Below are 16121 nucleotides of genomic sequence, written 5' to 3' on the forward strand. Positions count from 1 at the left end.
GTATTCAGATAGTTTTGCTCGCGTAAGTGCGTTTTCACACTATCCGATCCGATATCGGATGTAGGACTGCTATCCTATATAATTAAAGGCGCCATCATTGATATTGACCTTTGACATCTTGTCTACGTCCGATATCGGATCGGATAAAAAAACGCTCTTACTCTAACACTGTAAATCTATGGAACTGTACTTAGGGTCCCCCCACATCCTACGCTCGCGAGTCGCGAGCGTAGCGTCGGGTCAACTGTATGAAAAAAGATACGCTTTGCCATACAGTTAGCCCGGCGTTTTACGCTCGCGAGACGCTAGATATGGGGGACCCTAAGTAAGGGGGGGGGGCCTTATAGATACGAGTATAGATAATAAATAAATTACGTAATAATGTAACCTACAACAATGAACCGATGCTTCTTACGTTACCCTTGACCAAAAAGGATCGAGTATTATAGAGTTACTGTCAAAGTAAAATGTGTAATCACAGTGTCGACACACGCTTAAAACTTTTGAACCTTAGTTTTGACAATTTGGCCCATATTCATAGCTTGACTTATCAAACTATGAATATGGGCCAAATTGAACCCTTAGGTTCAAATGTCAAATATTAATATTAGCGCCATCTAGCTGAGCGTACCCCAAAGGTATAATGCCATCTAGGCCACCGTTCCTTTTTCTGTATGGTACTGAGGTACGTTTTTTTCTTAGACTTTATCTGTCTATACGGAGTTATATATGTCTTTGACGTACGCTTATCTATTGACTGCTACGTATAATTATAGAAATTATGATAATTATACAACCTTGACTCGATTACGTATGACAGGATCGGGGTATTTCAGATATTAAGGGGCTGACAACACCCAAATGCGCAAAATTGATGTTACTTGCGCAGTTTTTTAAGATAAACTATTAGTTTTAGTAAGGCAAGTAAATTATATGTTATTATTCATTATATTTCAACGAACATAGCCGTACTCGATACGGGATTTAACGAAATCGGCTAGATAGAAAAAAATTGCAAAGATTGGTCTCGAGTTCGTCCTTAAACGGTTATATGTCGTTCAATTATTCACTTAGTTGTCTTTAATTCATATTACAATAACAAAAATATACGTATCTAAAACACTAACGAAACATATTGCACAAATAATGCGTCTTTCTATTTTATTTTAATATTTTTCCGTACTTTTCGTACCTAGTCGCCCTGTTTTAGTGACATCGTCACATCGTGCTCTCACTCCCATGCGAATAGACAGTGTACGCTAGCGTCAAGGTCATTGGGTGTTGTCTTAAGAGTAATTATTACTTTATTAGTTTTACAAGGGATTGTTAGGGACCCAAGCAAGCGAAAGATTCCAATATTTAAGTGAGCGAAGCGAGTGGTTCAAAATGTGGAATCTTAAGCGCTGCGAGGGTTTCAAGGTACGTTAGGTTGAACAATTTTTGCCACCGTCGAAACACTATATTTTTAACCACACAAACGTAAGCAATCTTCGTAGTCTATGGACTGATTTCTGCTGCTCCAGAAGTATTAGGTAGGTACTTATGAGTTACTAACCCCACATGTTGAGCTTTGGCAACCTTATCGGCAGGAACACAATGAGGAGGCACATAGAATCACAGAGTATAAATTCATTGAATGACAGTTTATAAAGTGCATCTGGCGAGATAAAATTACAGTTTTTTCTCCTCATTCGATTTAAGTACATACATATTTAACATTTCTTATCATAGTATAAGATCGGTGAATCCCAATTATTTTCCTGTACGGTACGATATTTATTCAAGGGTCACCCCCGTCTAGGCAATGTATCATGTACGGTCAACTACATAAATATGAACACACCTGTATTCAAATTTGAACCTTCTTCCCCAGTAATAAGTTTAGACGATATTTATAGACGTGACTGTACAGTAGTTGCATCCTAATTAGGGGACGTCCATTAATTACGCGAAGGCTTTAGGGAGGGAGGGAATCTCACAAAATTACACGCGAGGGAGGAGGGGTTTGACAAATATCCCTTTTTTTGTGTAATTATGAAGATAAAATTAGATTAAATAAAAATAAACCACATACACAACATTTTGCTATAAGTGATATATTATATACAAGTGAAAGGAATCCATAGTTGAACCACGCACGAAGCGAGTGGTTCGAAAATAGAATTCTGAACTTGGCGAGTTTTTCAACACACGAGAAGCAATAGTTATTTGTTATACAAGGGGGCAAAGTTGTATTTTAACGCCGAGTGTGGAATTGAAAAACGAGCAAGTGAAAGGATTCTATAGTTGAACCACGAGCGAAGCGAGTGGTTCGAGAATAGAATCCTGAACTTGCAAGTTTTTTAACACACGAGAAGTAAAATAGTAATACATTTGCACCCGAGTGTAACACAAAACTTTTCCCCTCACTACAGCGAGGAAACTACAACATAAAAAATGCGTTTATCACTGCTTCCAGTAGTTCCACAGGTGGTAAATCATCTTTATTACTAGATTCACCTACTTTTATCAATTTTAAAGCAGTTAATTTGACTTTATTCAAGGTCAAATTACTTTACCCACTAGTGGATAAAATGCGTTTTTACCCGCTGGTATTAAAGGACAAAACACGTGTTTCCGAGCTAGTGAGGTGAAAAATATATTTGCACCCGTGTGTAACACAAATCTTTTCCCCTCACTATAGCGAGGAAATTACAACGCAAAAACAAACGCGTTTATCACTGCTTCCAGTAGTTCCACAGGTGGTAAAACATCTTTATCACTAAATTAATCCACTTTTTCCCCTCACTAGCTCGGAAACACGTGTTTTGTCCTTTAATACCAGCGGGTAAAAACGCATTTTATTCTCTAGTGGGTAAAGTAATTTGACCTTGAATAAAGTCAAATTAGCTGCTTTAAAATTGATAAAGGTAGGTGAATCTAGTAAAAAAGATGATTTACCACCTGTGGAAATACTGGAAGCAGTGATAAACGCATTTTTTGCGTTGTAGTTTCCTCGCTATAGTGAGGGGAAAAGTTTTGTGTTACACTCGGGTGCAAATGTATTTTACTTCTCGTGTGTTAAAAAACTCGCAAGTTCAGGATTCTATTCTCGAACCACTCGCTTCGCTCGTGGTTCAACTATAGAATCCTTTCACTTGCTCGTTTTTCAATTCCACACTCGGCGTTAAAATACAACTTTGCCCCCTTGTATAACAAATAACTATTATCCATTTTAAAGCAGAACGTACATTTGGCTATATTCAAGGGCAAATTACTTTATCCACTAGTGGATACAATGCGTTTTTACCCGCTGTTATTAAAGAGCTAGGAGGGGAAAAATAAATGTATTGATCTTTGACGACCGGTCTGGCCTAGCGCGTATTTACCCTGCCTGCTACACCGCGATCCCGGGTTCAAATCCCGGTAAGGGTATTATTAATATTTGAAATTTTAACACATCAAGCTAACAATATTGGCCAAATTGTCAAAACTGAGGTTCAAAAGTTTTAGCTTGTGTCGAGAGATGGCAGTCTATGCACAGTGATTACACATTTTATTTTGACAGTAACACTCTATAATACTCGATCCTCTTTGATATTATATATATCGTTGTCTGAATACCTGAAACACAAGCCTTCTTGAGCTTACCGTGGGACTGAGTCAATCTGTATAAGAAAAGAATGTCCTATAATATTTATTTATTTTTAAGAGTTCGATCATTGGATTCATTGGCGACATATTTCGGTAGATAATATACTACTCTTACGTAATTGAAACACATTCAAGTATGAACCTAGATGTACTCACGTGATATGAGGTGGGAGGGGTGTCGACACAAATCTCATCATGAGAGGGGAAGGGGGGTAAAAAATCCTTATAAGTTTATAAGGAAGTTTAGTGAGGAGTTCGACACGTAATTAATGGACGTCCTTTGTCGAAATGCCGTGTAAGAAAACCTATGTTAAGATTAAGAGCTATAAATTTAGGTACCATCTATCCTTAGTGAATTGAGGAAAATGTCGACATTAAAATACTAAATCTTTATTTAAAATGTTGTTGCTATTTCTCGCAATTAAGTCAAGGTCGTTCATTAAACCAAGGTAAAAACGCTGTTTGCCTGGCGACCTACAATAATAAATCGTCACTACTTTGAAAAAATCTCGTATCGCACATTGTTGAGTGCTCGACATACGCACGGGAGACGCGCGGGCGGCGGGCGATCGCGACGTCATCGCGGCAGGCCCGCGAGCAGCGCGCGGCACACACACACTCACCTTTACCTACCTTACCGGCAACCGGCAACCAAAGACATACATACAGATGTGGTGCGAAAATAATTGCCTTAGTATTGTCACAGTATAATAAAGAATACTATCGTACAGTATGGCCACTCCCGCGTGTTTGTGCCGTGCGCGGGGACCCGTACGGGTGGAGAAGGAGATCCTGGGAGTCTAGGCGAAGCAGGGGTCTGCGGTCGTTATCCCTGTTAGGCGAAGCTCCTTTGGCTCCATATTCATCTCACACGGGCGGTCTTAGTCTAGCCAGCTAGGATCAATCGGCTGCCGTGTCCAGTCAGATGGCCACAAGGTTAGTTCTCTGGGGTGTAGGGGTCTGTAATCGGCGGAGCACGATTCACTGCGTCGGCTGAGGAGCTGACCAGGGTTTTGGCACCGTGCGGATTCACAGACAACGCATCCTGGATTACTATAGCAGACTTGGTAGCCCTAATGCTTCAATGCATTCCAAATGTGTGGCTCCGTGGTGGGTGGGGAGCCAGTTTGCTGAAATTTTTCAATGTTTGTATGGATACTAATGTACCTATAACGACGGGGGAGGGGACGCCGTACCCGTACGGGATGAGGCGAAGGCGCATAGCGCAAAGGTTGCTGCACCAGCGAATAGTGGGGCTGTCTGTGACAGATCCACGAGCGTTGGCAGCGGCAACACGTGGACGTCCGCAAGGACGGGGGCGAAGCGTAGGGGCCACGGCGGAGCTGGCCATCCCAACAGCACCAACCCGTCTCTTCCCTTAGGGTTGAAGAGTGGGGGCGCAAAGCAAGCACCCCTCGGGGAGCCGACTAGCGCTGGTGCTGGGGGATTGGCCGCGGAGCAACGGCCAACTGCGGGAGGGACGCACCGCTTCCAAATTCTGGTGGGGCGGCTCCGGGCGCCATAGACGACGCTACTGCACCCCAGGGTGCGGATGCGCAGTCGGGTGGAGGAGTAGCCCCAACCAGGAGGCAGAAGAGGCGTGCGAAGGCGCGGGAGAATAGGGACGCGCAAGTGGGGGCCGGACCCTCCACTAGTGGGGCGGGGAGGCAGCCTAACAAGAGGTCACTGGGGGCCAGTGGCGACTCTTCTCTGCTCGCTGGCGACCACAAGCGAACGAGGGTGGGGGGACGTTTGCTGAGGTAGCGGCGAGCGAGAAGATGGCTATCGTCCCAGTGGCCTTTCCTGGGAAAAGGTGATGTTGGAGCATAGGTCGGCCATAGTGAGCGTCCTGCTCGTAGCTTTGGACGAGGCGGCCGATCCTATGCCCGACATCACACTAGGTGCTGTCACGGGGGTGCGCTTCACATCACCTGCGGAGGAAGCGACGCAGTGGGATGGCTCCGCTCGGTGATCGGAAGAGGAGAGATCGGCGGGCGGCGCCTGAAAGTCGTGGCTGCTAAAGATCTGCCGAAGCCGGTCAAGATGGCCTGGCGTACGGCGATCGATGGCAGCCAGGACGTGTCGCTGGCTCTGCGGGTGATGCAGAGGCGCAACCCTAAACTCCGCACCGACGAGTGGAAGGTGGTCGACACCGTGATGTCGGAGCTGAACACCAGGCGCATCGTTCTGATGGACCAGGTGTCAGCTGACGTCATCAGGGAGGCCGGCTACGTTCTTCACTCGGGGCTCGACACCAGCCACTTCAAGCTCCTGGAGACGGGGAAGGAGCGTGAGCATGAAGAGGCTGGGGTGGAGCCCGGCGCGGACGGGGGGGGGGGGACTCGGTGGCCAATGAGGCTGCGGGCGCCGCGGGGGCGGCGACGGGGAGGCCCCGGAGCGGGACGCGCCGCCTGGCGCTCCTGCGGAGGTGGCTCGGGACCGGTCAGAGGCGGGGGAAGTGGTGCTAGTCGGGGAGAGTTTCGCCGGGCTGCGCTGGACCCGAGAGTCGTCACCGATCCTATCGGTGGCGGGCTCGGAGGACCTGCGCGGTCTGGAGGAACTCTACCTGGAGGGCACCACTTCGCCCATGTCCTGCGACAACACGGTCCAGGAGGCGGCCGCTGATCTCAGCACCGCCAAACACTAACCGCCGTAATGGAGGGGCTAAGGTGTGTACAAATAAACTTACAACACAATAAGGCCGCCACTGCCCTTCTGGCTAGGCAGCTAAAAAGCGACAAGTTCGACATTGCTCTTATTCAAGAACCATATATTTACAAGGGAGAGATAAGAGGCTTAAATGGTACTGGCGGGACGATACTGTATATCTGCCCCGAGAGTAATATGAGGACATGTATTTATGTTAAAACCGGCATTGATGCTATGCTTCTAAATGCTTTCTGTTCCAGGGATCTGACCACGGTCAAGATCCTGAATAAAGGGGGGTAAGGCACTAGTCATCTCATCAGCCTACCTTCCCTACGAGGCGGCGGATCCCATCACCACACAACTGCGGGATCTTGCTGACTACGGCAGCCGGGCGAACACTGACCTGATCATCGGCTGCGATGCGAACGCACACCACGTCATCTGGGGAAGCTCGGATGTCAACAGAAGAGGAGAGAAGGTACTGGAATTCCTGGTAAGCTCTTCACTACAACTCTTAAATAAAGGCAATGAGCCGACATTCGTCAATGCTAGGCGAGGTGAGGTCATTGATATAACGCTAGCGTCCAACAACGCAAGTAATAAAGTTAGTTCATGGCATGTCTCTGGGGAGATTTCTTTATCGGACCATAGATATATATGCTTTAGGTATACCACTAAAATCAAAGTAGAAGTTATACTAAAACGGAATCCCAGGAATACCAACTGGTTATCGTTCAAGGATGACCTTAAGGCGGACCTGGGAAACCCCAATGGTAAGCTAAACTCTATTATTGACATAGAACTTGAAGCTGACAAAAAAAACGTGTTACAAAACACGGAGAAACTAAAAAGCCAAAAATAATAAACCTTCGAATTCAGATTTCTTATCGGATTGCAATAATCTAAACATCCAAATTATAAACAAATCAATTATTTTTGTAGTCGGTACCAGACCTGTTCGTCGCCTTGCTATTTCCTGTTTGCCCTACCCAACCATACGCAGGCTGGTCCCGACTCCAAAAATAATTGATTTGTTTATAATTTGGATGTTTAGATTATTGCAATCCGATAAGAAATCTGAATTCGAAGGTTTATTATTTTTGGCTTTTTAGTTTCTCCGTGTTTTGTAACACGTTTTTTTTTGAAGGCGGTTTTATTTTTTGTTAAAAAGTTAATTTATTTGTTGATTTTTAGTGGTTCCTAGTGATATTATATGTATCAGTCCGAATATATGTACAGTAGTGAAAGAATTGTCCTTTAACTCCTAACCATTGAGGAGTTGACCTTCCATCATCAGCTCAGCCACATAAAATTATTACCATCAGGCGCAAATACTGGTGCACCTTTAAAAAATACACAAAAAACATTACATGTGCCTATAACATTTGAAGAGTTCCCTCGATTTCTCCAAGATCCCATCATCAGACCACGACTTGGTGCCAATGGGACCATCTCGGGGTTATACCCGTTCGATCAAAAAAAAAATTTTGAAAATCGGTCTACGATTCTCGGAGATATCGAGTAACATACATACAAAAAAAAAAAAAAAAAAAAAAAAATTCAGTCGAATTGAGAACCTCCTCCTTTTTTGAAGTCGGTTAAAAATAGGGCAAGCCGTCCATACGGCTTGGACAAATAACTGCCCGGAAAAGAAAATCCTGGCGAAGAAGGTACCCTGGTGGAATCCGGAGATAGCAAAACTCAGGAAAGAAACTAGGGCTGTCTTCAACGATGCCAAAAGAAGTAATGATTTTGAGCTCTACGCGCGAAAACTCACAGAGTATAGCAAGGCAGTGAGGAAAGCGAAAAGGAAAGCGTGGAAAAACCACTGCGATCAAATCGGTTCCATTCCGGAAGGCATGAGACTCACGAAGGCACTAGCCACAACGAAGTCAGTCCCACTCACCTCTATTAGAAGGAGTGATGGTGGAATGACTGAAACGGGGCTAGAGACCCTCAAGGTGATGTGTGCCACACATTTTCCAGGCTCGATAATAAATCAGAGTGTACCAGACGATGAACCAATTAGTGTTACGGAACAGTGCACTCGCACGACCAGGCATAATTGGGACACGTCGAAAAAGGTAGTAGACCACAACAAAATACAATGGGCATTATCGACATTTCAGCCATATAAAGCCCCGGGGCCAGATGGAATCTACCCCATACTACTACGAGAAGGCGCTAACGTACTTATACCCCACTTGAGTAGACTGTACAAAGCGTGTATTGCCTTCGGACATGTACCACGTGCATGGAGGTTAGTAAAGGTAACATACTTGCCCAAACCAGGCAAAGAGGATTACACAGAAGCCAAATCATATAGGCCCATAAGTCTATCATCATTTCTCCTTAAAACTTTGGAGAAACTGGTGGACAGACACATCAGGGATGGTCCGCTCAAGAGACATCCACTACACCGCTTGCAATGTGCATACCAGCCGGGCAAGTCCACGGAGACAGCACTACACCTGGTGACAACTAGAGCGGAGCAGGCCATAGAAAACAAAGAACTATGTCTTGCTGCATTTCTGGATGTCGAAGGTGCCTTTGATCGCACCACATATGGTGCAATCAATAATGCTGCACTCAAACATGGCATAGAACCTACCATCTGCCGCTGGATAGGTAATATGTTGAACAGCCGGCTAATTAAGTCCTCCCTCATGGGGGAAGAATTACTAGCCACAGCAACAAAAGGTTGTCCACAAGGTGGGGTTCTCTCTCCGACTCTATGGAGCCTGGTAGTGAACTCACTTTTGGAAGAACTAAATAGGGGCCCAGTATATACAGTGGGTTATGCAGATGATTTAGTGATACTCATAAACGGGAAATTCCCGGGAACGGTGTCAGAAATCATGAATACAGCACTGAGGCAAGTGGAGAGGTGGTGTAACCACCAACAACTCTCCATCAATCCAGGCAAAACAGTGGTAGTACCGTTTACCAGGAAAAGGGCCCTTACTGGCATGGAGCAACTAAGGCTCTATGGAAGGGTACTTGAACTTTCCAATGAAGTGAAATATCTAGGGGTAACACTAGACAAAGAACTGAACTGGAAAAGACACGTCGAACTGACCACAGCCAAGGCACTTAGAGTGTTTGGAATGTGTAGGTCAGCTTACGGCAAAACATGGGGTTTAAACCCAAAGGTACTAAGGTGGATCTACACCATGATGGTGAGACCTATAATCCTGTACGGAAGCCTGGCCTGGTGGCCAAGGACATTACTGAGCACATGCAAGGATGTCCTCATGAAGGTACAAAGGACAGCATGCATGGCTATAACGGGTGCGTTCAGAACGACGCCAACAGCAGCATTGGAGGTACTATTGGATCTCCCGCCGCTACATCTAGTGATACAGTCTGAGGCACTGAAATCGCTACACCGGCTGGCTTTAACAGGCCTCTGGAGCGATAGCATGCCGAAGACTAAACACACAAGCATGGAATACAACAATTCTATGGGAAGGCTGATGAGTATGGGCTGCGACAAAATGCAACCGAAATTCATCTTCCACAAAAACTTCAAAACCAAAGTCCATACTAGAGCCGAATGGAAGGAGGGTCTGGAGACACCCACCCCTGATGACAACACCATCATCTGGTATACAGACGGGTCCAAGATGGCATCTGGTACGGGCGCAGGCATTTATGCAAATGACTACAGTGGTAGTATCAGCATGGGCAATTATGCCACGGTCTTCCAAGCCGAGACATATGCAATAATTGCCTGTGTACATGAGAATATAGTTAGACAAATCCAAGGTAAGACTATCTATATACTCAGCGACAGTCAAGCGGCACTCAAAGCCTTCACATCGCCCAGAGTTACCTCTAGACTGGTATTAAACGGCATCCAAGCTCTTAACAAGCTTGGAAGGCAAAACAAGGTGCAACTGGTATGGATACCGGGGCACGAAGGCTTCATTGGCAATGAAAACGCTGATGAACTTGCCAAGGCCGGATCTGAAGACAACTTCATAGGTCCGGAACCTTATGTGGGCCTTTCACAAGGAACCATCAGAATGGCTATGAAAGACCAAACAAAGGCTAGTCACCAAAAAGAGTGGGATGCCCTGGTTGGTCTGAAGCATTCAAAGCTCTTTATGCAGAGGGTAGACTCTGGATGGAGCAAAAAGCTAGGGAAGCTAGGCAAAAGACAACTCCAAATTATAACGGGGGTGTTCACAGGCCATTACGGGGTCAAAGGAATTTTGGCCAAGATGGGACACGCCGACAACACCGATTGTCGCATGTGTGGCGAAGAGGAAGAGACCGTCAGACATTTAATGTGTGAATGTCACGCCCTCGCCAGACAAAGAATGAAGAACTTTGGAGCAGGCTACCTGGCACCGAAGGACTTCAGAGAGCTACCCATGAGCCTCATCATCCGATACGTGGAGATGGTCGAGAAGCTCCTGAATAGCTGAAGGATCTTAGGATCGTAGGGGGTAATTGCACAAAAGATCCCGATGGGTCGAAGTGTATCCGTAAGGGCCCCCGCAGATTTAAGATAAGATAAGATAAGATGGCCACTCCCGCTCCCCGCTGAAAGTGCCGCCCACCCCCTCTCGGTTACCTCACAGTTACCGCCTGTCAAAAACGCGAACAGTCGACCTGTCATATGTCACTCATACAAGCATAGTACTCGTTCACCTACACGAGCTTAGACTGTGTGCCAGGAACGCGCCTCTTTCATATATTTGACCGCCAGTGTCCGAGGTGTGGTATTGTTACGGAAACATACGAACGTGTCATGGTATTTCAGTCAGTGCATGACAAATACGAACGTTTCCGAAGTCCCTTCTCGTACTGTCATAAAACCAGCCAACAACGTCAATCAATCAGTTAGGCAAATGGTTGCTCCGCTAAGCAAAACGTGCGTACAGCCTCGACCGAGGCATATCTACGCGGAACGTTTGCCGCGCGAGTACATTGCCTCGCGACGAAAAGAGACGCGATGACATACGCGAAGCCAGTTAGCTCATAGCTTACTCTTTTGGTCGTACTAGTGCCTGTAGGTGTCATAGGTTTCATCGATGAATCAGAGATATTGGATGTGATTAAAACAAATAATATTTGCCATTTTTTATTAAATTTCAACATCGCGTAACAAGTCGCTTTAACTACATTTTAGCGTCAGGAATGTCAACCTACAGCCAATTATTGCTAGATCTAAACTAAGTCTAAACTCAAATTTGACAAACTGACTTTAATTATCGATTTGATCGATTTTCACCAGATACACAGATCATAGATACCTACAGATACGCAATTCGCTCATAAAAAACTTCCTATCGCATTGGCAACGTTTGGCTTTAATTTCACGTACTATGTACAGTCAGTGGCAAAAATATCGAACAAAAAAAGGGTCGCAAAAATGTCTAACACGATTTTATTTCCAGAGCCATAAAAGAGCGTGTCAGATATTTATGCAGCCTTCTTTTTGTACGATGTTATTGCTAATGACTGTACATATACTTGCGTGTTTTTTTCTAAGTATTGTTTTTTTCTGCTATCAGTGTGCGTAGCCGAATGCACAAACGGTCACGAAAATATCGATTTTCGTAGCTATCTATCTTTATCGCTCTTGCGTATTGGCGCGACAGAGCTAGAGTAGGTACCTTTCTGCGGCGTTTCGATTTCGTTTCGCGTCGCAGAAATGCCATTTGGCTACGAAGCCAGGGCACTTAGCCAATATAAAGTAAATAAAATGGAAAAATTCACTTGATGATATCCATTATCATATCTTGGAAATTTTAGCAATGAAAGTAGCGTATCTGTTCTAGTATGTAATCTGTGATATCCTTTACAATTTCAATGCACCGGGCAAAATAAAAACATTTAGAAATAACAAAATATTGTCTTTAGACAGTCGAATGGCACACCGACTAGACTTAAGAAAACTTAATAAAGGAACAGAATATTTAAGAATAATCATATTAATCTTAATTTCTAATGCAATGTTGCCAATTCACAAAATGAAAAACACTTGACCAGATTTAAAGTTTTTAAAATAATTAAAAACAAAATGTATAAAGAAAAATACTGTGTATATAAACATTAAAAAAGAGCATTTAAATCAACTATTTCGAAAAGTATAACAGCCCTTTAACATTCCGTTATTGACTTTAACAAATACATCATAAGATTTAATTTTAAAGACCATTGCTTGGACCATAAGCTGTCTTAGGCACTGGTCCCGCCAAAAACTAGTAAGCGATGAGCTATTAGCTATAGAAACGAACAAAAGACAGTCGCTCCCGTGTAAATAAAAGAGACGCGATGATAGCGCAAGCGAGTTATAGTTCGTCGCCAAGCGATGAACTAATAAATCGCTTGCTCTCTCTTTTATTTACACGGGAGTACTGATGTGCCGACGGAAAGTTTCCAAAATTCTGAAATTTTCACGTAGGAAAATTTCGGAAACTTTCGATACTTTGTATGGACAATTGTATGGATGGAAACTTTCCATTTCATAAATTTAAATTCCCTTTATTTTTCGTGAAAGTTTCGTGAATTTTTCAAGAAATTTAAGATTTTTTTTGGAAAGTTTCCGCAACTTGCACATCACTACACGGGAGCGACTATCTTTTGTTCGTTTCTGTACCCGATAGCTCATCGCTTACTCGGCTTTGGTCCCACCAACCAGTGCCTTAGAAACAAGCAAATACTAATAAAATGCAACTTATTTCAATATATTGCTAATAAACAACCATATGATGAGTATGGGCATCTTCTTCATAGTAGAGTATTCATTTCTGAGTTTCTCAAGGTCATCTTCTGAGGTCGCAAAAATGTTTGACACGATTTTATTTCCAGATCCATAAGTGTGTCAGATATTTATGCAGCCTTTTTTGCACGATGTTATTGCTAATGACTGTACATATACTCAAGGTCATACTCTCAAGGCCATCTTCTGAGGTTTCAGTGTTTTGAACCAATTTAACTATTTCTTAAAACGGTAACTCAGAGTTTAAAACACGATTTTTGTGGCACTGAGTCGAGCAGTGTCATATCTTCTGCCTACCCCTTTTGGGTATACAGGCGTGAGTGTATGTATGAATGTTAGTTTATATAATTCACTGGTATAAAACACCCATGTAAAGTAACACTGTACATTGAGGCCTATTCAAATCTCTATTATGAAATCAAATTGTACGAAAATGCCCTTTTCTTCTTAGATCTCGCAATCTAATGTATACATTTACTATACAATATCAATATCTCAAATAGACTTAAACATAATGTCACTAAGACATCTTTATATCTCGTCATGCCTTTTACATAAACAAAATGTGTTTATTTTAGCATTAAATAACAATAGAAATATTGTATACATAATTATACATAATGTACAAACCTTGTGATTATAAACGTGAATATCTATACAAATAGATAACTGTGATGTGAGCGTAACAAATTGTATTGAATACTGGACCATTCATCTCATAATAACAATATGAATTACTTCAATAATATATTTTACATAAGACGGAGGTCTGTCCAGACCTGACAAAATGTATGAAAATGCAATTGGTGATGTTCACTTGATATGACATATTTTTCGTGATCGTCAGAATGGCGGGTGTACATCAAGCAATCCTGGTGCGGTATACTTCAGGAGTTAGTGCCCGCGAGTTTAAAGAGCACATTGCCCGAATTTTAACGCACATTTGGCACATTGCTAGCACTAACTCCTGAAGTATACCGCACCAGGATTTCTTGATGTATACGATTCTGACGATCACTCTTTTTCCAGCAATTTCGGTGCAGCATGGTAGAAATAAAGGAAATCATACATGTATTGTGTTTTCTAGGTAGATGATCAATTAAGGCTCATTTTACTGTTATAATATTAATCCTAATTCACTATTTCAGCTGCCTTCGGACATGTAATTTGTTCTGTACAATAATAGTTATTTGTTATACAAGGGGGCAAAGTTGTATTTTAACGCCGAGTTTGGTATTGAAAAACGAGCAAGTGAAAGGATTTTATAGTTGAACCACGAGCGAAGCGAGTGGTTCGAGAATAGAATCCTGAACTTGCGAGTTTTTTAACACACGAGAAGTAAAATACATTTGCACCCGAGTGTAACACAAAACTTTTCCCCTCACTATAGCGAGGAAACTACAACGCAAAAAATGCGTTTATCACTGCTTCCAGGCACAGGTGGTAAACCATCTTTATTACTAGATTCACCTACTTTTAGCAATTTTAAAGCAGTTAATTTGACTTTATTCAAGGTCAAATTACTTTACCCACTAGTGGATAAAATGCGTTTTTACCCGCTGGTATTAAAGGACAAAACACGTGTTTCCGAGCTAGTGAGGAGAAAAGTGTTTACTACTACTACTATATTGCACCAAAATTGCTGGAAAAGTTACGACGTCTGGTGATGATTCGATTAGCGTGTTTATGCAAAATTGTGGCAACCAAAGGGACTATCGACACACAGGCGACGTATGTCCTAAGACGCGGAACGGACGTCAGAGCCGCGCCGCCACAGTGTAATTTAAAAAAACGTCTTCTCGGTACATTTTGTACAGGAAGGGCGTAAGAGGCGCCTCAAGCGACGCGCCCCAGACGACGAAACAACAAACTTATACAAAATACTTATACGTTTTTTAAATTACACTGAGGCGGCGCGGCACTGACGTCCGCTCCGCGTCTTAGGACATGCGTCGCTTGAGTGTGGGTTGCAGCAAAGATAATTTTCGTTTTTCATCTCAAATAATCGCAACCGTCCCAATTCGCTTTAAAATAATCATTTAAATAAATAAAAAACTGATGTCTGTGCGTCCCGCTCTTACAAATTGCGCGAAAAGGACGGCCTGACGTGATAGGCTTTATCACGCAACCGTACTTGCCCGCCTGATTCAGAAATAAGTTCCACTTTCACGAGATTTGTATCTGCTTACCCCCTTATTCATAAACATACACTAAAGTTATCAAGCCGATAGAGTTCATTTATCCCTTTCTATCACACCAATACGTCAGAAAGGGACAAACGAACTTTATCGGCTTGATAACTTTAGTGAACGTTTATGAAAGGGGGTTAATCTTTACCAAAAATCTACTCATCATTGCTCAGATACTGAGTATTTGATCACCGCCAAGTTTAAATAATATTCAGTTAGTAAAGTCCTTCGAATTCGCCAGCAAACTCACACTAGATGACAAAAACGAACTTGTCTCTTAAAAAAAATCATATGAATAAATCTCAGACGAAGGATACTATAGACTTGACGTAAGCGTACACCCGTAAGGGACAGATATAGAATAATGGAGCGAATTTAAGAAGTACTTTAAAAATGGCTGACAGTTTACCATAAACAACCTACGTAATTTGGGCGGATAATAACTTAATAAGCTTGACAAGTCACGTACTTATTTGTTTGCCACAAACTCGTTTGTGGCAGCGGCGGAAAAGTGAAACTGACAAAGACAAAAAATAACATTTTGTTCTCTGTCACTCTTATTATAATTTGTATGTGACCATCTCGTTCGGTAGTGGTATTATTTGGCTGTCTAGTCTAGTATCCTTTGTTTAAGGAATATATCAACTTTTGTTGCCGTGGTATGGAACTAGTCATACCAAAAGCGAGTTAGCTACGAGTTATTGGCAATAGAAAAGAACAAAAGATAGTCGCTCCCGTGTAAATAAAAGAGACGGGATGATAGTGCGAGCAATGCCGAGCAAAGAACTATCGCTGTCTCTCTCTTTTTTACAAGCTTTTATTCAACTTGCCTTGTTAGTAATGTGTGTCAAAACGTAGAAGCAAAATTTGACCCACTTCAGATCGAGCTGAAATTTTGCACACATATGTAAATC

At 43.0% G+C, this 16121-nt stretch overlaps 1 protein-coding gene across 1 annotated transcript; it reads left to right on the forward strand.

Moving 5' to 3' along the window:
• Positions 1–5676: 5676 nt before the first annotated feature.
• On the forward strand, positions 5677–6579 carry LOC125231960. Its single transcript, XM_048137566.1, has 3 exons — positions 5677–5923; positions 5991–6302; positions 6543–6579. Exons 1-2 carry the CDS (start codon positions 5677–5679, stop codon positions 6278–6280), a joined length of 537 nt encoding a protein of 178 aa, XP_047993523.1. The 3' UTR covers positions 6281–6302; positions 6543–6579.
• Positions 6580–16121: the final 9542 nt, after the last annotated feature.

Source organism: Leguminivora glycinivorella, chromosome 12, assembly GCF_023078275.1.
Source record: "Leguminivora glycinivorella isolate SPB_JAAS2020 chromosome 12, LegGlyc_1.1, whole genome shotgun sequence".
Lineage (NCBI taxonomy): Eukaryota > Metazoa > Arthropoda > Insecta > Lepidoptera > Tortricidae > Leguminivora > Leguminivora glycinivorella.